This window comes from Akebia trifoliata, chromosome 10, assembly GCF_017979445.1.
Source record: "Akebia trifoliata isolate Shusen 1 chromosome 10, ASM1797944v1, whole genome shotgun sequence".
Taxonomy (NCBI): domain Eukaryota; kingdom Viridiplantae; phylum Streptophyta; class Magnoliopsida; order Ranunculales; family Lardizabalaceae; genus Akebia; species Akebia trifoliata.
The window spans coordinates 24151634-24176151 of NC_141384.1; the positions used below are offsets into that span (position 1 = coordinate 24151634).

Below are 24518 nucleotides of genomic sequence, written 5' to 3' on the forward strand. Positions count from 1 at the left end.
TCATAATCATTAGCTAACAGTGCGAGCAAATGGGGAGTTAAAATTTTTATTTTTGAGGGAATCAATTTAAGTGGGAGGGAAGTAGCCTCTGAGAGGATAAAGGAAAAAAAAAGAGAGAATATAATATTAAAAGTAAAAGACTAGCAACGTTTGGATCTTTCAATGAGAGAAAAGATTCAATCGTATTGTCTTGAAGATCTAATCAGTCTACAAGTGTGAAAGAAGGCCCATATTTCTATTGGCAAATAAGAGCTTTTCGAGTCCAGCCCAAAGTATTTATCACTTTATAGATCTTAATAGCTAATAGCTATCTTATTTAGTTCAGCCCATGTTTTAAAACTGGTTTTGACGTCTTGTCTCATTCACGAACAAGACAGTTTTAGAGGAGATTTAAAAAAAAAAGCCTTAGAATTAGAACAAACCATGTCTTTTGATGACTTGTCAACTTGCAAAAGAGTCATTCTACAATATGAGCTCTTTAGTGAACCATCGTACCAAAAGAGTCATTCTACAATGACCACATACTACACTGCACTGACATGGCGGTGTGCACAGAATCATAAATACTTATCACTCATATCTCAAGGAAAATCATCTATGGCTCTGTGCACAGCACCATGTCAGCATGTGGTGATGTAGGAAGTCAGTTTAGCATTTTTCATACAAAAAAATATATATTGTTTTTTTTGTTAACGGGGGTGTCCGAACTTATGTACCATCCTCTTTTTGGTGAGTATTTGAGATACCCCCATGTTTTCAAGCTGATGACATGCCCCTTGACCTTCTTCTCTTATAAACTAATGAAAATGAACAAAATGCCCTCATCTTCAACCTCTAGTAACAAACCCTTGATCCCCTACCAATCTCTTCAACTACCATATTGTAAATTATTTTTAGTCTTTTCGAACTCGCCTTAACTTTTAAGAAAACTCTTGATTTTTCTATTCAAAAATCTATTGTCCTGAACATCTCAAAAGTATTAAAAAAAAAAAAAAAATCCTATCTTGTTTTCAAGGTTTTGAAGTAGATAAAATTTTAAGATTAAGGATGAATATGTAAAAAGTTTTGAAGATAACTGCTTTAGAGGAAAATATACAAATAAAAATAAATGATTTTCGGCAAGAGGTTGAATACGAGGACAATCAAGTCATTTTCATCAATCTATCAGAGAAGACTGAGTTCAAGTGACATGTCATCATTCTATTCACAAAAAACGTGGAGAGGTCATCGAATCCACCGACCCAACATCCTTTGTGCATTATCAGGGGCATTTGTGTAACTTCCGACCTATTTTTTGAATTTAGAGGGAAAGATGGGGATGTGGGTGTCGACTTAGTGGGTAGTGGCAGTAACCGTTTTAACCGTCCCTTCTCACAAAAAATTAAAAATTAAAAAAAAAAAACAAAGAAGAAAGTCTTGAAGCCATTAAAGACTTTTTTTGTGCTTAAACCATGTATTCTTTCCGAGGGTTTCAATGGGTTAGAGAAGTAAATGATTGTTTTTATTGAAGAAATAAAGAGAGATTAATTAGTTTGGTTTAAGAGAAGAGATTATGTGATGGAAGGACATAGAAATGAAACTTTGATCAGGAAAGGACCATGGATGGCAGAAGAAGATGAAATACTAATGGATTATGTCAAGAAGTACGGCCCACGAGACTGGAGTTCGATTCGATCCAAGGGTCTATTGCCAAGAACAGGAAAATCGTGTCGTCTCAGATGGGTTAATAAGCTTAAACCCGACTTAAAGACGTAAGCATTCATACTCTTTCTTGATTTAGATCACATTTCATATTTGATTTGATGCTTTTTGTAGGTAATTAATTATAATTTCTTTTTTTTAATACTTAAATTACATGAAAATGTATCATAATAATGTTGTTGTGTTATAATTTTTATGTTAAGTGGATGCAAATTTTCGGCCGAAGAGGAGAGAGTGGTGATTGATTTACAGGCACGATTCGGGAACAAATGGGCAAGAATTGCAACTTATTTACCGGGGAGAACGGACAATGATGTCAAGAATTTTTGGAGTACAAGACGCAAGAGACTTGCAAGGATTCTACAGACATCAACACCACCAAGACCACAGAAGAACAATGGAAAAACCCTAATTTTTCCCCAAGTTCCTGCTTTGGAGGTAAGGGAAAGAACACTAACATTTTCTTTACTCATTTTACAATGTAATTTTAATTGAACTTTAAATATGATTTAATATTTTTGGAGAGATTAAAAATAAAAATTATTATTTATTTTAAAAATACTAAAATCTATTTTTAATATTTATAAAATTTAATATATTTTTATTTGCTTAAATTCGACTTGCAAGCCGTTGACTTGATTCGATGGACATTCAAGTCGAGTTTTAAAACTAGAGTTGTGATTTTCTGATGCCCCCTCTGACACATGCCCCCTGACGTGGCATGGGCTAGAACCGTAGTGTATCCCGAGTAAATGAATCTATGGTTCTAGCACATGCCATGTCATGGGACGTATTGGGGCATGTGTCAGAGGGGGGTGATAGAAAATCGTTATTCTTAAAACAATGGTTTGAATATTTGCATGATAAAAAAAATGTTATTTATGTGACTAAATTTTCAAAAATATACTTTCCTGGAGTAATTAATCTTGAACATACCCTTAGTTTGCATGGGAAAATTAGTGGGAAAAAAATGCAATTTGTAGGTGTATGATTGTGCAATTTTATAGGTAAATAATTTTCTTGAAGAAAATGTCGTCTTAAATGGTTTTCATATCAGGTGGGAGAAACATAATTCTTATTTAATTCCATTCCAAATACTTAAGACCAGTTCTCTTTTTGAAAATTTATGTACAATCCAATAATGACAAGTACTTTCTAAGGAAATTCACTTTCATAGGATCATTTCCTCAGAAATTGATTTTCTTTGGAAAATATTTTTTCTGCAATCATACTTACCATTAGAGTCCATGTGATTTATTGATTGCATGACAAAATCAACAAGAAAGTGGTTTTATCAAGAAAAATGCAATTTTTCGTGAATTGATTAAATATTTTGTGGAAAATTAATCATTTTTCTAGAGAAATGTTTTTCCAACAAAGGAAGAAAAATGTTAACCAATCTGGTAATGTTGGAAAATAACTCTCTTTTGACATTTTCCCATGTGCAATAAAAAATTGGCAAACATTTTCTTGGAAAATCCATTTTTGTGGAACAATTTTCTCTGGAGTGTTTTTTTTTAAATCAGCATTCATAGACAACTTTAGTTTCCGTTCCCTTTCAATGCATGATTTGGTAAAACACTCTTTAATTAATTTATTTGTTAATTTAAGAGAGCTGCTATTGGAACCCCAACTTTTACTTATTACACCCAAATTAAAAATAAAGAAAATAAGTAAAAGTTGGGTTGCCAATAGAAGATCTATTTATTTATTTATTTTTTCTGTTTTTTTCCTTTGGGCTAGATTTCTATTTTTTGGGTTTAGGATTTTATATTATATGAACCTCATTATAGTTGTAAAAAACTACTGAAATTGTTTGAAACAGTGTTATAATGTTTGGTAATGTTGAGAATATAATTTGAGTCAAACCTTTCTAATGTTTGAAGCGTGTGTTTTAATCTTTAATTAGAGTGAGATAAATAATTTAAGAAATTGAGGTGTAATAAGTAAAAGTTGGGGGTGCCAATAGTAGCTCTCTAATTTAATGTATATTTATTAATTTTCAGGCCCCTAGTCTGAGTTCCATTCCAATGGAGGGAGAATCATCCTCAAAGACTCAACCTTGCCAATCTTCCTACATAGGAAACACAGAAATGTTCCAAATGCTAAGCTTACCAGATTTGTTAAACCCAAACTTGCTCAATTTGGAAACAAACCTTCTCCAACTTGAATTTACACCCATTGAGAGGAAGCCATGCATTGACCCTACACCGGAATTCCCATTTATCCAACTCCCTCAGCCACCATTAGACATTCCAATCTTTCCAGAAAGCTTAGACATTGTTGCTGGACCTGTGGACACTAATCTTTCGGATGAGTTTAAGGCTTTCGAATCTAGAAATGGCCAAGGGTACCCTGATGGGCAACCTTTTTACGGATTGGACGGTAGCGTTCAAAATTGTGGAATGGGAGAAGATGACAAGCCCAAGACACCAGACAGCTTCTTCGATGACTTCCCGATGGACATGTTTGATTACCTCGAGCCGCTACCGAGCTCATCGGAGTGGTAATTTGCAGGTCATGGATGGTTTTGGAAAACACTTCCATAAATTTCTTTTTATTACTACTAATGAGACATACATGTAGTTATGTTAAGACTTTGTATTAGACTGCTATTATTGTTTGATGCTTGTATTTCTTAAAAATCAAGAGGGTATATGAGCAATCGTGGATTAATGGAAGATGTAATGTGGCTTTATATATATATAAAATTAAATGAAACAAAGATTTGTTATTTGATTTTGGTGTAATTCTCAGCTATAGCTGGATTACAAACTTTGGTAACTAGGTGCTTATATAGCTATCTCATTTTATCAACCGAAAATCATAATTCATTCCCTAAACAAATTAAGATTTATGGATTTTTGGGTGGACAAAGGTGACTTCCTTGATGTAGTTCATGAATCTTAGCAACTAAGGCTAAACATATCTCCTATTTACAGATTTTGTGGAACAATTAAGAACGTTATTGGCAATGTAACTATTGAGCCCAAAGAAGTGATGGAAGTCGAAGATAGTGAAACATTTTTGGCCCAATCAGAGTGGAACCAGGATGTGTGTGGTTCAATTCTTTTCACCCTTACGATTGAGGGGAGAGTGTTGGGTGTATATTTTCCTCTACTCTCGGGTGTGTCATACCCTTAGTTAAGCCCTGTGACCCTCTTATATCCATACTTCTCTCCCTCCCCCACATATAGGTCTTTTGGAGTAGTTGGTTGGTTTACACGGTATCAGAGTGACTAACCACAGGGATGTAGGAAACACGTTACACGCGAGAGTGAGTATGAGCTATAGTCCCACATCGTCTGGGTATCATAACCTTGGGCTATATATAAACCTAGGGCGATCCTCACCTTATAAGCCAGTTTTGTGAGGATGAGTTAGGCCCATGGGATTCTACACAACATGCCAATGTTAATGGATTTAGGTCAATTAGTCTGTGATTTAAAAAAAAAAAAAAAAAAAGATGATGTTGAAAATCTTTGCTGATCTCCTCAGGAAGATTGTTCAATTTTCAATGAGGAATGCACTTTTGTCAGAGGATGAAATATGTATGACAATATTACTCTATCTTACGAGACTATGGATGGTCTTAACTAAAAGATCAGAGGAGCTAGGGAAATGATACAAGAGCGTTGTAGCTGTTATGTAGTTGTTCATTGAGTGCTTGTTTCTCAATGCTGATGAATGGGAAGGGCTTATATCTACTTCTAGAGCTCTAGTGGTCTTAGACAAGGGTACCATATTCATCATAGCAAAGGTAGTGTTATCTAGAGGTTTGTATAGGCTGATGGAAACTAAGCAAGTTGAGACATGTAGTGCTAATGAAAGGTGTAGGGTTCCTTGTCATCTGCTCTTCTTAATTATTTATTTGAGATATCCAAAGCCTGGAAGAACACTCGAGGAATCATTGCAAATTTCTAAAGGACTAGATGTAATTAGGCCAAAAAATGTATCCAGGGAAGTGTTTAGATTCTAATTAAATTGTATTTTTTTTAAACAAATAAAAATAAATTACATGCTTTTTTTTTTAATACTGCATTTTCCTTCCAAACCAAGTAGTTAGAACATTTTGCATTGATTTTTTGGAATGATACCAAGCATATGACCGTAAAACGTAATAAAACCTCGTAAACACAAAGTTTTGCATTTTATGTCCTTTTACAACATACCAAGCAAGGCCCAACCTTCTTTTTTGCAATCTGAAAAGAGCCTGTAGCCCCAAATGTTACTGAAAAAATATATGTTAACTATGAGAATCTTTAGTCGACATCCAATGAATTTGGATTAGTGGATCTAATAGTGATAGGGATGCGATGTTGACATTTCAAGAAGCTAAATAACAATTAAGGGACTGCACAAGACACCACGTTTCACACTGCATTGACGTGGAACCATATTTGCTTTTCCTCGAGATATGAGTGAAAAGCATCTATGGTTTTGTGTGCACCTCCACGTCGCAGTGTGAAACGCAATGTGTTGCACGGTCACTCCAGCACAGACTCTACAAATTATTAGTAGGTAAGCCCCATCCACACAAAGGGTATTCTAGTAGTTGGCTGATTTAGGTAAGTCGGGGCATGGAAAAATGTAAAAGATTTTACAACTTGTCAAATCTCTCCTTTAGGAAACTCTTTAATTTTACTTGTGCCTATCCATTGACAGGATATGAAAATTAAAATGTTCCTTTTTTGCATTCTACTACATGTCTTGCAAGTGATGTACATACATTTAGTGAAATAAATTAAATTATATACATTAAAGTATTGTGAGGGGGAACACCCCAAAACTTATGTAAATTATTTTTCGCCTTTTTTAACATGTACCACTTGCTTAATTTAAAAATAAATATGGAAGATAACGGATCTTATAATGCTTCCATCTAATCTAATTGAGTTGTATTCACTTACTTGTTTTGAGCCTTTTCTCGAGAAATAAGAGGCAATTATTATTATTATTATTTGAATAATGATCTAAGCACCCATCTTCATAAAATTACAGAACGACCTACATAAAATTTCCATCCATCACTTTCCGATAACAACTTATGATATTCAATACAAAGTACAGAAAACCGACGAAGCACTACTCGGGCTCGATGCCTTGTTGTCTCCATCTAGGTCATTAAATGACATAAACAAGCTCCTCCCCCTCCAGGCTCTCCAACTAAACCCTAATGTCCACCCTTCCCAAATGATTATGGACACCAAAAACTATGTCCAGACAGCCACCAAAGTGTTTGGTGGCTGTTTCGTGTCTATACATATGCAACCAAAGCTCACTTATCCCCAACAAAAAGGACCAAACCCTACAATTCCTATTGCTTTATCTACCAGAATCATAGAGTACTCTACCACCTCAACCATGGATCCTTGTCCTTCAAATACCATCAATGGCCTTGTTAGTATCTTGTTGTTCCATGCCATGGAATGACTATTATTTAACCGACTTGTCGGTCAATTGGGGAAAGAAGCCTAATTAACAAAGATGGTGATAGCAATCTGGTTATAAATAGGCCACTATGACCTTATTCGAACCATCTTTTCGAGTGTCAACGAAATTGGTGGCATTATGTTCAGGGAGACCATATTATGTCTCAACTATGTTACATGATCAGATGCATCATCATGCAAATGAAACACCCGTTCTAGCCAGTCTTCTAAACGAATCAATCAATAGTAGATTCTTCCACTACCATCGAATCTTCGTGCATGATGGAGTCCAACGAATAATGAACGATGTCTGTAACAAAATATTTGATGATAATGCTATACTTGAAGTTGACAACCCCACCACCCATGCTGTTATCACACCATCTGGAGAAGGATCACGTATCCACGGTGCGTCAACGAGCGTGACATCAAGCAACATGATGCTAAATCCATTTGCAAGGTCATTCTTGCCATCAGAACAAACACTATCCGAAGAAAGGTCTATGTTCCTTACTTTCTCAAGAGGATATCCCATAAGTATGGAAGACGTTCTAGAATTTTTTACATCGTAAGTACCTGGCTTTATCTTTCAGATACTCAAAATGATTTTCATTAATTTTTCTTTCAATATCTTATCTTTGTCCTTTTTTATTTCTTGTTTTTGTGTAGAAAATGGGGATCAGTTGTAGAAAATATGAGGATGCACTACAAGAAAACAGTGATCAAGAACCAAATTATAAAATGGATTTTATTAGTTTCTAATTAAAAATGGGTTTAAACCGTTTTACCTATTAAAGCCGTTTTAATCGTGTTTTAAACGTCTCATTATATGGGAACGAACCACTCTCTCAGTATCTCTCTCTCTCTCTCTCTCTCAGTCGCTCCCTCAATCAACCTCTTGATCTCATCACTCTCTCTCTTAGTCACTCTTTCGATCGACCTCTCAGTCTCTCCTTCGATTGATCTCTCAATCTCTCTCTCAGTTTCTCCCTCTTTCTCTCTCAGTCACTCCCTCGATCGACCTCTCGATCTCTGTCTTCGAGGAATATTACATCGTAGCTCTTTATAAAGAGATTTAGCTCAAATCTCAGAGTGCCACAGTATTAACTGTTAAACCCTGAGAGGGCACATCTCGCTCTCTCACAGGTTAGATTTTCGTTTATTACTTTTTACATTTTGATATTCTCTTCGATAATTTTGATAATTTCTAATATGTAATTTCGATCTTTTTTTTTTTTTGCATTAAAAACCCTAATTTTCCCCAAATTTTTGATTTTTTTGATGATCTATGGATGATTAGTTGTCGAGATTTAAGGATAATTGTTTCTGATCTTTCTTCCTGGAGCTAGATTTACATGGATCATGCCGAGTTGAACACGAAACAGGTATGTAATCGAATCGTGCTTCGCTTCAATTTATTTTGTGATTTCTGATTTTGAATTTGAACATTTGAAATTAATTATTTTCGCATTCGACTTGGATTAATCGTCTTAATATAGTAATTATTGAGCTGAGATCTAAATTCAATGTTGTGTAGTTAAGAAAATACTTCCTCATTGTACGCCCAAAATTTGATTTAATCTGGATATTTTTTAATTATTATTATTAATTTAATATTATTTGAAGAGAAAATGATTATAACTAAAATGATCAAGGATTTGTTTGAAGGGAACTCGATTTATGGAAGATGTGATGAACAAGGGGAGATTCGAAGACTTGTGGTGTGGTTCACACTGATTTGTTTGTTGTAATTAATTCACAGAATGCATATTCCATTGGCTTCATTTTTTGAGATTTGTTATGAATCTTCATATCTTAGTAAATTTCTATTTGTAGGTTCTTAACCCAATTCTTTGGATTGGGAGATATTGGAATGGGACTGCTACTTATTTCAGTTATGTTGTACTACACTTCCTGGGTATGTGCAATATTATTTGATTAATTATTTTTATTTCGCTGCTTTCAATCTTACAATACGCGACAACTCCCAAAAGTAATTCGTTGTTTTTGTGCTGGTAAGATGCTAACCTAAATTATTTAGAAGTAATTATAGTGAAATCGATGTGTTTCTGTGGGTTTTCCTTGATTTAGGATTTCTTACGTAAATTCGTGTATTGTGTATGATTTTTTTTTCTTGTTTGTTCACTGCGATGAATTTTGAATCTCAAGATTGGAAGTGGAGTTATTATTTTTTTTTCTAACACTCATATTCCCTAGCTGCTTCACAAATTGAATGGCAGTCGCTCTATCTGGCATACAAGAACTTACAAGAATACTTATATGAATTGAAATAATATAGTTTGTAAGCTTGGTAATCTTTTATCGACCCTCTAAGACTGAAACAGTTGCCTCATTTGAATACACCTTTTTCCGGCTTGATAATGAATCCACCTCAATGAGGCTCCTTTCATTATAAAAACCAGGTTGTTTCAGTTGGAGTGTGATTGAAGTATCGCTAGCTAACATTAAAACAACATCCAACATGCTCAGCCTGTCTTCTGGGCACCGTTGCACACATAAAAGACCTACTTGGATGTATCTCAACAATTGGGACTCTGGTAACTCATCCCTCATTAATGCATCTACCAGTTCCAAGGCTTTGCCTTCATTCCATAGTTTGCATGCCTTGAACAAAAAACCATCAAATATATTCACTTTTTACAAATAAAAAAATAGAAAAGGATGTGCATGTTGGATAAATAAAATTTTAATTTAGTAGAGGACTAGAAGGACATTCATTTTTGAACTTACATGTCCAAGAAGGTTGAGATCATGATCAGGATGATTAAAACCTCTGCTCTTCTTGCCACTAATTATCTCCAACACCAAAACACCGAAGCTAAAGACATCGGACTTCATCGAAAATAGACCATCTATTGCATACTCCGGGGACATAACCACTGCATGAAAACATCAAAGAAATATAGTTGTAAACCATGAAAAAGGATGCATAGAGTAATTTTCATGGGTACTTACTATGTCCCAACCACCCTTTTCGTTTTTGCTTCTGTCTTATTTCCTCCAAAAGTTCTTGCCATACCGAAATCTAAAATTTTGGGGTTCATCTCATTGTCTAGTAGAACATTGCTTGAGAAGCAAGAAGAAGGATCAGTTACTCTATAGTTACAGTAACAGCTATGTAATCTTAACCAATCCCAATCTGATTAGAGTCAGTTATTATTGTAACAGTCAGATTTGTTATTTCTGTTATGCCAACTGTTATAACAGCTGGCTATTGGTTGTAAGATTACTCTAAGATAAATACAATTCATCTCTATCTCATATTATGAGTTTAGAGTTTCAGAAATACATTCTTTCATTTTCTATCTTGGTATCAGAGCATTAGATCTTCTAATCATGTCTTCTGCTAGCTCTCAACCTTCATCTTCCTCAGGTTCGATTGGTTCTGGTCAAGGATCAACAGTGGTGTCTATCCCTGCCTTTCAGATGCTTAATCATACCTTGCCAGTGAAGCTTGATCGATCGAATTACGTTCTGTGGAGATCACAGATGGACAATGTGATTTTTGCCAACGGATTTGAAGAGTTCATCGAAGGAACTTCCGTTTGTCCTGAAAAAGAATTGAGTTCTGGTGCCATTAATCCTGTCTTTGTTGCTTGGAGGAGACAGGATCGCACCATCCTCAGTTGGATCTATTCCTCTCTAACACCAGGTATCATGGCTCAGATAATTGGCCACAATTCTTCTCATTCTGCCTGGGTAGCGTTAGAAAAGATTTTCTCCTCTTCTTCAAGAGCTCGTATTATGCAACTAAGGCTTGAATTACAAGTCACAAAGAAGGGATCTATGTCTATGATAGACTATATCATGAAAATTAAAAGTGCTGCAGATAGCTTGGCAGCAATTGGTGAACCTGTATCTGATCAAGATCAGGTTATGAATCTTCTTGGAGGTCTTGGTGCAGAGTATAACTCTGTTGTTACTGCTGTCAACACAAGAGATGACACGATCTCTCTTGAAGCAGTCCATAGCATACTGCTATCCTTCGAGAATCGTCTAGAACAACAAAGTTCGATTGAAAATATTTCTGGCATGACTGCTAGTTTTTCATCATCTTCTAATAACAGAGGTGGTGGAAGGAAGAATTACTATGGTGGCCGTAGTCAAGGAACTACTACAGGCAACAATACCAATTCCTATTCCAATAGAGGTCGAAGCCGAGGAGGCAGAAATGGACGAGGGAATTCCGGCTCGAATGATCGACCTCAGTGCCAATTATGTGGTAAATTTGGTCATACTGTTCAAGTTTGTTATCATAGATTTGATGTTTCTTTTCAAGGAGTACAGAATAACAATCCTCAATCACCTGGGACTCAAAATAATGTTCCTGCCATGGTTGCCTCCACTAACATTCCTGCAGAAGAGAGCTGGTTTCTTGACTCAGGTGCTAGCCATCATCTTACTCAGAATGCTACTAGTCTTAAGAATGTCACCAGCTATACAGGAGCAGATTGCGTGACCATTGGAAATGGTAAGAGGCTGTCTATCTCGAATTTTGGTTCTAAAGATTTAATAACTAATTCTCATTCTTTCAATCTTAGAAAAGTTTTCCATGTTCCCTTCATCTCAAGCGAATTTGATAAGTGTGGCTAAGTTTTGTTCTGACAATAATGCTTTGATTGAGTTTTATCCCAATTCTTTCTTTGTGAAGGATCAACTTACGAAGAGGGTTCTTGCTCAAGGCAAGCTTGAAAATGGACTCTACAGGTTTCCTGTTTTTAGTTCAAAGAAAGCATATGTTGCTGTTAATAACTGTCAAGAACATGTATCTGATAGTTCTTCTTTTGTTACGAATAATCAGCTTTGGCATCATAGGTTGGGCCATCCTCATTCTGATATTGTTAACAGAATCTTGAATATCTGTAACATTTCTTGTTCTATTAATAAAAATCAGATTTGTTCATCATGTCAATTAGCCAAAAGCCACAGATTACCTCTGCAATTGTCTAATTCTCGTGTTTCTAAGCCACTAGCATTGATATACACTGATATATGGGGACCTGCTCCTGTTAAGTCTACCTTTGGGAGTAAATATTTCATTCTTTTTGTTGATGATTATTCACGATATACCTGGTTCTATCCTTTACAAACAAAGGATCAAGCCTTGCCTATTTTCAAACAATTTAAGGTGCAGGTGGAAACTCAATTTGAAACTAAGATTAAATGTCTTCAGTCTGATAATGGGGGAGAGTTTCGTGCCTTTCTTCCTTTCCTTCGAGCTGCTGGTATTCAACACAGGTTCTCATGTCCTTATACTTCAGCTCAGAATGGTAGAGTTGAGCGCAAACATAGACATGTTGTGGAGACTGGTTTAGCTCTTCTTTCGCATGCTTCCATGCCATTTAAGTATTGGCAATATGCTTTTCAAACTGCTGTCCATCTTATCAACAGGATGCCGAGTAAGGTCTTACATTTTGATTCTCCATACTCTCTTATTTTCTCAAAACAGCCACACTACAAGTCCCTTCGCATATTTGGTTGTTTATGCTATCCTTTTGTTCGTCCCTACAACAACCATAAGCTTCAGTATAGATCTGTTCAGTGTCTCTTTCTTGGCTATAGTCCTAATCACAAAGGGTACTTGTGCCTTGATTACAAATCTGGTAGAGTTTATATTACTCCTCATGTTGTTTTTGATGAGAGTGTGTATCCCCTGAAATCTATGCTTGTTGCGGCCACACAGACTGCCGTAGACACCCAATCTTTACCTCCTGCTCTTATATCTCTTCCATCTCAGCCTACTCATTCTTCAACATCAGTCTCAAACACAACTCCAGTCCCAATTATTGATTCTACATCTCCTTCAGATAATTCTATTGCTTCTTCACCATCTCAACCTTCTGCTCCTACACCTCCTCCAGTTCAACGAATGACTACCAGGGCCATGAGAGGTATAACCAAGAAGAAGCAAATTCTAGATCTCACAGCAGTCAAGACCACAGAACCATCCACTTTAAAACAAGCTCTCAAGGATCCCAAATGGATTTCAGCAATGCAAGATGAGTTAGCTGCTCTTTACAAACACAATACCTGGAATCTTGTCGATTTGCCTGTTGGTTCTAATGTTATAGGATGTAAATGGGTTTACAAACTCAAGCATAAACCTGATGGAAGTATAGAGAGATACAAAGCCCGTTTGGTAGCAAAGGGGTTTAACCAAACTCATGGGCTAGACTACTTTGAAACTTTCAGTCCTGTTGTTAAAACAGCCACCATTCGCATTGTTCTAACAGTAGCTCTCAGCTTCAATTGGATTATTCGGCAATTAGATGTTCACAATGCCTTCTTGAATGGGGACCTCGAAGAAGAAGTATTCATGGCCAACCACCAGGTTTTGTTCACTCTCAATATCCAACCAAAGTGTGCAAATTAAACAAAGCCTTGTATGGCCTAAAACAATCACCAAGGGCTTGGTTCACAAAGTTGAGTACTGCTCTCTTACAATGGGGATTTAATTTCTCTCGAACAGACAGCTCTATGTTTACTCATTTTGGTAAAACCTCAACACTTATCGTCCTTGTTTATGTCGATGATATAATCATAACAGGAAGCTCTCCGACCATGGTTTGTAATCTGATAGCAAAGCTCCATTCTGCCTTTGCCTTGCGAGATTTGGGGAATCTGTCCTATTTTTTGGGCATAGAGGTATCATATGATCAAGGATCAATGCACCTTAGCCAAACTAAGTACATCTCTGATCTTCTTCACCGCACAGAAATGATTGCTTCTAAACCAGCCAAAACTCCAGGAGCAATCGGGAAGACCTTATCTAAATTTGATGGAGAGCTGATGGAGGATGTTAAGATGTATAGAAGTATAGTGGGTGCCTTACAATATGTAACCATGACACGTCCTGACATTGCCTTTGCTGTTAACAAGGCTTGCCAGTTTATGCAACAGCCCACAACAGCACATTGGCTTGCTGTCAAACGTATTCTCCGGTATTTGCGAGGCACTATGACTGAAGGTCTTCGCCTACAGCCATCCTCAAGTCTAACTATTGAAGCATTCTCAGATGCAGACTGGGGCGCAAATCCTGATGATAGACGCAGCTCTAGTGGGTATCTTGTTTATCTTGGACAAAACTTGATCTCTTGGTCAGCTTCTAAACAGAGAGTTGTCTCTCGAAGCAGTGCAGAGTCCGAATACAGGGGGCTGGCCATAGCTACTGCAGAAATAGTGTGGATTCAAGCATTGCTGAAAGAGTTGTGTGTTACAGTTGCTCAAGTTCCTATTCTCTGGTATGACAACATAAGTGCTTCTTATATGGCCAAAAACCCAGTTTTTCATGCTAGAACAAAGCACATTGAAATAGATCTTCATTTCATTCGAGATCAAGTTCTTAGGCAACAAGTTCTCCTCCAGTTTGTTCCAACTGAAGCTCAACCAGCAGACCTTCTCACGAAGTATCTCACAAGCTCCAGGTTCATGTCCTTAAAGTCACACCTTTGCCTCGTTCCTAGACCCTTTCGCTTGAGGGGGGATGAGAAGCAAGAAGAAGGATCAGTTACTCTATAGTTACAGTAACAGCTATGTAATCTTAACCAATCCCAATCTGATTAGAGTCAGTTATTATTGTAACAGTCAGATTTGTTATTTCTGTTATGCCAACTGTTATAACAGCTGGCTATTGGTTGTAAGATTACTCTAAGATAAATACAATTCATCTCTATCTCATATTATGAGTTTAGAGTTTCAGAAATACATTCTTTCATTTTCTATCTTTGCTGGCTTTGAGATCCCTATGGACAATTCTCAGTTTTGAATCTCTATGAAGATAAAGAAGTCCTTGAGCTATGCCTACTACAATGTTGTGTTATAATAGTTTTTATATATATCCAACGATCAACATTTTTGATGCATTTTTCTATCCTGATATTTCTAGTGGACATATATATTCTGTTTCATTGGCTCTTCTAAACATGTGTATATATACAACTTGAGTTTTTGTTGGCAGGGATAAAAGCATCCATGGAAGTTGGCCTTGATGTTTATGGCTGTCATGATGGGCCTAAAAATGGTAGACTTAGAAGGTAGCTATTGACTCAAATGATGGTTATTGATGGTCATGGTTGTTATGGTGCAGTCAGTAATAGACTTTATGTGTGAATACCATTTTTTGTGCTTTTTATGATGTTCTTACCTATTTCCGTTTGAAGGCAGAAAAGACTGAAATGCCCCAAGAGGAATCAATATGAATTACCTAGTTGTCAGTATCCCGAATGTGTGCCATGTGTATGCATATTCCATTGTAAATTATATAGTTTATACTGCCTCTCAATTATAAATATGCAAAATATTTTGCTACTATCACAATCTTTTTCGAAGTGTCTTGGATTCAAACTCCAAATTTCTTTTTGGTGAACTATTTTGAGTTTAATTTTTTATTTTTCCTATGTGCAATATAGTTTGAAACAATATCTCTGTTTTAAAGGTGGAATAATATTGTAATGATGATTTCTATGCTAAAACTAGGATTTGTTGCAGTTGAATAATTGCTGGCAGCCAATTCACCTTCCATTTTCATTATAGTTATCTTGGATCTTGATCCTAAAGCTCAACAAGCTGGCAATCATGAACAAAACATGAAGTCACATGTCCGATCCCATCTCTCAAAATTTTCCAATTTGCTGAGTTATGTTTATCCCCATAATAACAATTTTTCTTTAAGTATTAATGTTTTTCAAAAATTGAAATAATTTTTTCCACTCATTAGAGAAATTCAAGTTGTACAATGACTTACTTGATGTTGTTTTCTAGGATTACTTAGCAAACAATATATGACACTCTTATGCTTATCAGATACTGCATCCTTGCAAGTAGTTTATTCTTTTCTATTATATTTCTTGAACAATTAGTTGCTTCTATTTGCTCGTATACCATTGTGGCTTTACCCCTTGAGGTTTAACTCGAGGCACTCAAAAAAGGCCTTGAGGCTTTAAGGAAAGGCCTGTTTGTCCATTTATCATCATATTCTTGGAATGTCGTTTAAGTTATTATGCTTGTGCTCCACTTTTCTGAGGCACTAGGAGCACTAATCTTCTCAGGCACTTACATAAAGGATTCTTGCCCACCCGAGGTAAGTTCATATTTTTGAAAAGTTCAACATCTCAAAAACATTAAAATCGACAAAGATGATGGCTATTGTGAAGATGATGATGATTTATTTCAAGAAGAAGACTTGATCTTGTTAGGGGTAGTAGGTCTCAAGCCAGAATCAAGAAGCATAGTGGTTTCCCTTGTTGCCACCCAATTCCGCAGCCCTCTATCAAAGGCACTTGTGCTGACAAACAGGTTATTGTTAGAAAACTTATAGGTCCATCTTTTATTATTAGTTGTTATAATTTAATGGAGCCGTATAATTTGTTGTTAGTTTTACTTGAGGTGGACTCTATTATTTAAGTTCTATGCTGGCGTTGTTAGTTTTAATGATGCTTATTTTCATTTTTTTATGTCTTTTTTGAACTCTCTATATTCTCCTTATTTTCTGTTCTTTTGGTATAAAACATTATAGATGCTTACATACTCCCTTTATATCATTCAATATTCAGGGCTGTTCATGTTTCCAATGCATTCATATATTAACCTACTGGATGTGGGGTTGAGGATTGACTTAAATGATGTTCCCTATTTGAGTTGTGTCCATGTGCCATATTTTGAATTCATCTTTTATCTGATATCAAGAAGATAAAGGAGATCAGCTACTTTTGAGGATGTTTGACCATTAGTTCACCAATCAATTATCCGTGGCAATAAGAAAAGCTGATAAACCTATGCATTATGGTCGAACTAGAAGGCTGGAGACCATGACTTGTAATTTCATGGATGTTCTACATAAAGATTTGCTTCCAAAAAATGCAATGATTTCTGCTTCTTAGATGAGTCAGATCATTTATCATTAATAGATTATTGTTGGAGCTTTTGCTCCAAAACCTCATCTACTTCTTGCTTTCTTTGTCCACTAAGTTGCGTGATCCTAAGACTTCTTTCTACGATCTTATTTATGTAGCAGATTGCTCTTTTAAGTTCTTTTCTTGCATTGCCATCTTATTTCTACACCAGGTTCGCAACTACATACCGCTTCCACCAGTCAACAACAACGTTAAGGTCAGTGGAGCTTTTGTAGCATTAATGATGTTCGCAATGTTTATAGCTTCTAGAAAGTGAAAAGTTGTGCTATAACCCTTTTGGTTGGAATTAAATTTAAATCTAAATCTAAATCTGCATACAATGCCAATGCCCAATTTTGTCGCCCCATTTGGGTACTATACCTAATATAACACTAGAGAGAAGGGATGATATTCCTAGAGATCCGACAATGTAAATGAATATAATCCTAGTATACTTTTTTTTTTTTTTTCGTGATTTTAAATCTTAGAAATGTGTCTTGTCTCGCTCATAAACAATACCTTTTCTTGTTATCTTGGACAAGATGAGGGTGCTTTTCAATGTCCACGAACTAGAAAGAACTGAAGAAGAGGAGGAAAATGATGAATGATACCACTATGACTAAAACGAGTTATTCAATTTCTTGTAAAAAATCCCAAAATCTTACACAAGAAATAACAAAGTAAGAAATAAAAAATCCCACATTTGCTTTGATCTTAGTTGCATCAACTAAACATTTCAAAACATAGACACATGTGATCACCAGTGACGCCAGCCCCAACCCGTGTGCACCCCCTTGACTGGTGGAAGATCAAACACACTATTGTCAAGTATTTCACGATAAATTGATTGAAATAAATTTTCCTTCACAATGTAACACGAGACCCCTTGAGGAATAATGTTTCAACTATGCAATGATGCTTATGAACACTATAAGCCATAAGGCCCAATCATTGAATGTCTTGGTTATTTTTTGATTGAATCCAACATAATTAGATAGATGGAACTTATATGCTTTGAACTAGTTACATGCCTTTTTTGAAATTCTCAGATTTTTGTTATGTTGAGGGTTGAATTTTGATTTCTCAAAGGCTTAATTATGTGTTGACCTCAATCCATGAAATGAGCCTTGATGATGATGATTATTTCAACAAGCTTCGATCCTTGGGATAAGCCTAGAGTGGCCACAACTTAGGGTGAGACCGGCATGTAATTTATATGGCTATCACTTACAAAGTTTCTATTAGGTACAATGATAGTGTCATTGATGTAATTGATTACATGTTGTGATAGTTCCATAGTTATGAGACCTTTTCAATATAGTGAAGGATCCGTTTTAGTAATAATTTTTTTGTAGACATACTCATCTAGAATCTTTTCTTATTCCTACTTCATATAGAAGAGGAGTGAGATCTTTCGTTAACTTCATTGACGATTGCAGTCCACGGTGCCATTTACTTGCTATGGTGCAAGGGTGAGGTTTTAGGTAATTCTAAAAATGCTTCATTGACAGGTCGATATGTAGACGCTGAGTGGCTCAGACATATCTGATATGGAGAGATACCAATAGGGTTGAGATCGAGTGGCGTAAACATGCCAAGATGGACAATTTTAGGCATATGGTTGTGGGTCTATCACAAAATTTTCTTATTTATTCAATTTTTATATAAATAATGTAAACATATAATATAATGTGTGTATGTGTGCGCATTTTTTTATTTTATTTTTGCAATTCCAAGGCTCACACCCGACTCCACCAGACTCCTCAACTCAGCCACCAAATGGTGATTGATTAGATGTGTTTCGTATTTAGTTTGCTTTCTTTTGTTTAGTTGGTTGTGTAGACATGAGATATTCATATTTGAATCTCAATGTTACGTTGTTTGGAGTCACCACTATTCTTTTTTGGAAATGAGTGTGAATAGGCATCCGAATTAATTTTTTGAAGGATCATTTTTCATGGCATTGTATTAACTCTCATTAATATAAAATGTGTGGTCTACCTAAGATCTAAGTAAGGGGATTCGATTAGAGAATGAGGAAGGTGTTAAGCACTCCATTCTTTCCACCTAAGGGGGTTACCTTGTAAATTTAACCATTTTTGAAAAGATTAACATAACAATAAAAATACATGAGATGCATGAAGTGGGTGTGTGCACATGGTGAATATGTATATCTTTGAAAGATGATTAATATTAGTGTTGACATAAGAAATATCCTATGGGAGAGGACATCACATGAAATCATCGCATTTCATATGAGTTGAAATATTGATTTAAGATTTTAGAGAAATTTCATGGATGGAGTTCCCTTATATTCATAACCTTGATGCATGCATGCATGGTTAGAAACTTATTATTTTAACCCCATCAAGAGAATTATACAATTCTTCATCATAACCAAGCATGTGTGGTGTGTGTGTATAGTGTACATAATGTATGAGATAAAAATGGGTTTAAAAAGAGTTTCAACCTCCATCCTTTTGATCAAACCAATTCAAGCATTCCATGCCTAAGGTTGAGGTTCACTCTCCTTGGGATGAAAGAGGGTTTTCCATTATATCTTAAAGGCTTTTAAAAAAGGGAAAAAGAGAGGGATATAAGAAGAATATGTAAGCTAAAAAAAGTTAAGAACTACTACACCCACCTTGCCCCTTTGATATTCTTGAATGATCTTGAATTTGAGAGATGATCTTGAAGGTTGAATGAGTTAGTTGAGGATAGAAGATTAGAGTTGTGGAGTTGAAGGTTGAGAGATAAGAGAATGAGTAGGGATTTTAGTAGAGTTTTAGGTTGAGAGATGGGGGCTTAAGAGCATGAATTGTTAATAGAAAATAAAGGTATTTATAAAGTTTTTGAAAACCTTTTGGGGATAAAGTGATCCAACCCTAAAAATAAAGAGAATGGTAATAAGATTTAATTTTTTTTTTTTTGGATTTTTCATTTATATGAGGGTAAAGACGATATTTGTGAAGAAATATAAAAAATATTCTTGGATCTTTGATTTTTTTGTAAATAGAGGTGAGAGAACAAAATGTACTTTTGGGAAGGTGAATAGGGGAGTGACATGTGTAAAGTGAAGTTGTAAGTAAAAAGTAGACTTTGGTTTACTTGTAAATAACTCATAAAGTAATGGTGGAAGTATATTTTTGAAATAGACTAATGGGAAAATAAAAGTACTTTTGGGAGGATGAGTAAGGGAGTGACATGTGTAAAGGTAGAGTGGTAGGTGAAAAGTAGACCTTGGTTCATTTGTAAATAACTTATAAAGTAAGGGTAAATGTATATTTTTGAAATGGACTAATGGGAGAGCTCAATGTATGTACTTGAAGATTCTCACATTTTGAGGGTATGATTGAAAGTTCTCTCAACTTTATGGATTATTACTAAAGATCAAAAAATCTTTTTGGTTTGACTACATTTTTTAAGAAGGTTATACTTGGCCTTTCACAAATGGGAGTTGACTCTCTAATTAGATTAAAGCATTGTGTATTGAGGGCTTATGAGAGATCAACATGTGTCACCTTTTGGGAGGGTGTAAAGGAATGGACTTATAATAGTCTTGGTATTAGGCTTAGGGAATGGATTTGGTATTGAACTTAGGGAGTGGACTTGATTTATGGATAACGGATATTAGGTTTGGAAATGGACTTGGTTATGGATGATAGATAATGGGTTTGGAGATGAACTTGACTATGGACAATGGTAGTATGGACCTTGGTTTAAGGTCTTAGGGTGATTTGGCTTGATTATGATATGGAACTTGTTTATGGACTTGGGTTAGGGTATGGGTGATGAATCTATTAATGGATGATGGATATGGATTCGAATTGGATCATGAAAGTGGTATGGAATTAGATTGGATTAGGGATAAGGTTGAGCATGTAAGCTATATGACATGATACATGTATTCATGTATGCATGAAAATGATGTCAAGTGGCAATGCGGGCTCGTTGAGAGGCTTAAGTTCTTAATTGAAATCAATTCGAGAAAATTTGAATTTTCCTAATCGGTTCGTGCAAATTGGGGTGTCTACAAGTTGTATTAAACAGTTTATGCCTTCGAAACAATTTTAGTTGATTATATGTTTTGGATTATTGTCATGGTAATCGACAAGTTGTGGCTCTTGGAAAATTTTATGTTATGCACTGAGTGGATTATTATTATGGTAATGAACCTTCAAACTAAATCAGAATTAGAAAAATAGAGTTTTGTTACAAACATGGGGTTTTAACGGAATGGGGATTGCTTTGTTATCTTAGTATCTTCTAGTTAGGGTTATAATCCATTTCTTAATCCCTTTTTTACTCCTAGTATGCACAATGGAGAGAAGCTATGCATGAACTATGGGTATACAATTATAATATTTGTTTGTTATTTATTTATATATCTTTGGGTTGATCACTACTTCTAATGTGTAGTTTTGCATAATAGTTCCATATTTTTCTCTATCATGTAAGGTTAATTAGTTTCATGGAACTTTCATTTCTAAATTTGATCTTAAATAGGTGATTGCAAGCTCAATGCTTGGAAGAGATAATGCTCATTATTGGGCATTGTCATTGTATGTAGAAAAAAAAATTAAAAATTAATTTTTTGTTTAAAAGTTTAGATATCGGTTTATGACCACTTTAAATATTGGTTTGTAACCAATGCCTAAACTCTCAGACTTAGGACATCAGTCTTATAGACATCGGATTTTAAATTGATGTCTAAGATTTTTTTTTTTTTTTGTTATACAAATACAACTTTGGAACGGGTTTTAGCCATCCCAAATCCTGAGATCTATAACGGCTTCCAGCCGTTTAAATTCATTAACGACGCCTCGATAAGAGATGGTCTTTCAAGCGTTTCAGATAGTCTTAGGAATGATTACAAACTGTTCCTAATTTCTATTTTTTTTGTAGTGATGGAAAGCACATTGTCGGGTGTGGAACCTTTCTATGGCGCAATAGTCTTCAATTTTGCGTCTAGAATTCCTCAAATGCTAAATTGCCAACAAGCGGCTAAGTTTCGAGTGAAAAAGTACAACTTATGGGCACGTGTCCATGTTCTTAGAAATAATTAATTGATGAATCCAAAAGCTTGTGCAATATTCTATTCGCTTAGAAAGGACGAAAAAACTACTTATGTTATCAATATGATATGTTGTTTAATGTTGGGTAGGAAGTGAAGATGGCATTTGGATAGGACTCCTTGGCTACTTCTGACTTTTATGGGGAGTTAGAAGTCGTTTGGATGAGCAACTCATTCGGAGAGTTACTCCGCACAAGAACAAGAAATTGCTTTTTGTGAAGAAATAACATAAACCTATTTCTCAAAACTCATCTTGCGGGGAGTCAAAATTAGATTTTCTATGAGAATATCATCATATTCGTTATGCCCTAATCCAAACAAATTCGCCCATTTTCTTCTCCATTGTTCGTTCGGCCTCCAAGTCTTCCATTGCTGATTTTCGCTCGTTTGGCCTCTTTTTCTCCATCGTTCGTTCAGCTTGATTGTGTTTTTCGCTTGTTCGTGCCCTCCTTCTCCATCGTTCAGCCTCTATTGTTGATTGAGTTCTTCGCTCGTTCAACCCTTACCTTTCTTTTCCATCATTCGACTTCTATTGCTATGTTCTTCGCTCGTTCCGCCAACCAGAATACTGTCGTCTTCTTTAAAGTTTCTTTAATTTTTCTCCCTCTCTCCACAGACGAAAAACTAAGGTACGAACCTTCGTTCGATCATTATTGCTCGTACATTTGAGGTGAAAATTGTTTTTTTTCATCCAAATTGAAATGAAATTATGTATTTTGTTTGATGCTTTGCTGCGATCTTTGTAAGATTTGTGTTTTATATTTAGATAAGTTTTATGGATCGGTGAGGTAAGGTTCTCAGTTAAGAAAAATGATTTTTCCTCCCAATCTTCGTAATAAAATGTTCTATTACAGACTGGATTGTAGGATGTAAAATGTTGACATATTTTTCAGAAAATGCAAAACAGTAAAAAAAAAAACACCTTCTGCCAGAATCAATAAGCAGGTTTGCTATCTCAAAAGACAAAAGTTAAATCTTTCTAACAAGAAAGGCATGACTGAGGTGGGGAATGAAAGGTTCAATAATGTCAAAAGATAAAGGCCCTCATTTTAATGTGAACAACTACTTGTGCAGATCATTTGAAATATGCACTTCTTTGATTGTGATATAGGTTTAAAAGAAAAAATGTAGACCATTGGCATATTCAAGGATGATTTTACATGGGCAAACTTACCAATTGAAAAGAGTAAAAGAAGCTACTAAGACTGTCCTAAATTCTAAAATGTGAAATTCGGATTCTTGGGATAAAATTTCCATTAAAATATACAGTAAACTACTTTAGAACAGGGTATAAATGGTAGTTGAAGTTTGGGTACATATTAAAGATACCAAATTCCAATAGTTTGACAAAAAGAATGGGACATATATTTATAAGTTTCGCATAATATAATGTGTTTATAAAATCTATTGTTTTCTTAAAGACATCTTTTTTGCCGTAATATATCAACACTTCGCTTCATGTTGCATTATCCACATCCATGAATGAATTGGACCCACATATCTTGTTGTCTCCATCATAATGAAATGTACCACTTGTGAAGATCCATTTTCTAGACAAATTGACATAGAAGTGTGTAAAATTAAAATGTGACTCAGTTCCTATAATAGAAGGTAAAATTTTCTACCATCCCTTGAGGTTAGTATATAAATTAAGGTAAACCCAGAGAAATATACTCATTTAAATGAGAAACAATGACTAATGAGCACACAGTCAAATTCCACCATAACATGATAATGTATATTAAAAAGAAGATATGAAAAGAAATAAACGATATGTGGACAAGTCTGCCAAATGTTATTAATGTCTTCACCGTAAGCTGGGTAAAACAGATAACAAACAAAAGTCAACCAAGAAGGAGATCAAAGACCACTAACCATTTGCTTGAAACAACTAAATACCCCAAAAGGACTCACAATCACCAACAACAGCGACAATCTGGCTTCTATGGCTAAAACTACAGATCACCATCACTCCCTCTACTCTCCCAAGCAAGCCAACGAATTTAGTGTACTCACCAGATCCATTTTTCCTATATTGACTTTATCCATTTTTTCAACTCATTCTCTTCTTCGGGTTTCTTTTTTTCTTTTTCTCTCTTTTATACTATATTTTTTTTGAGCCATCTATTTTTTTTACTCATTGGCCTTCCCTTAGTTTTCTTTTCTTTTCTTTTCTTTTTTGGGTTAAAAGGAGATGTGTGAACTATCCTTTTTTTTTTTTTTGTTCTTTTTTCTTTTCTTTAGTCAAACCAATTCAATACAAAATCAATTGAAGAGTATATTGGAATTTAACCATGTTTTACTATTCTTGGATTAAAAAGAGATGTGTGAACCATTGATATTGTGACTCTAAAAGACAAAAAATAATAACTGGTATAATATAAGGGTATTCTAGTCTTT

The 24518-nt window shown here is 35.3% G+C and overlaps 2 protein-coding genes across 10 annotated transcripts; both read left to right on the forward strand.

Annotated features, from left to right (window-relative positions):
* The first annotated feature begins 1409 nt into the window (after positions 1-1409).
* DUO1 (myb-like HTH transcriptional regulator family protein) lies at positions 1410-4405 on the forward strand. Its single transcript, XM_086456599.1, has 3 exons — positions 1410-1751; positions 1905-2139; positions 3708-4405. The coding sequence occupies exons 1-3, from the start codon at positions 1558-1560 to the stop codon at positions 4209-4211; spliced, it is 933 nt and encodes a 310-aa protein (XP_086312725.1). The 5' UTR covers positions 1410-1557; the 3' UTR covers positions 4212-4405.
* A 2929-nt stretch (positions 4406-7334) lies between these two features.
* On the forward strand, positions 7335-23409 carry LOC147393376 (uncharacterized). 9 transcript variants are annotated; one of them, XM_086455739.1, is made up of 10 exons: positions 7335-7701; positions 7803-8279; positions 8434-8518; positions 8802-8880; positions 8970-9051; positions 15112-15187; positions 16177-16233; positions 16307-16448; positions 17217-17261; positions 21950-23409. In XM_086455739.1, exons 6-10 carry the CDS (start codon positions 15142-15144, stop codon positions 22014-22016), a joined length of 357 nt encoding a protein of 118 aa, XP_086311865.1. In that variant the 5' UTR covers positions 7335-7701; positions 7803-8279; positions 8434-8518; positions 8802-8880; positions 8970-9051; positions 15112-15141; the 3' UTR covers positions 22017-23409. The 9 variants fall into 9 exon arrangements, 6 of the variants coding, with proteins under 6 accessions (XP_086311865.1, XP_086311864.1, XP_086311863.1 ...); XM_086455738.1 differs by having other exon boundaries at positions 8802-8854; XM_086455737.1 differs by lacking the exon at positions 8802-8880.
* Positions 23410-24518: the final 1109 nt, after the last annotated feature.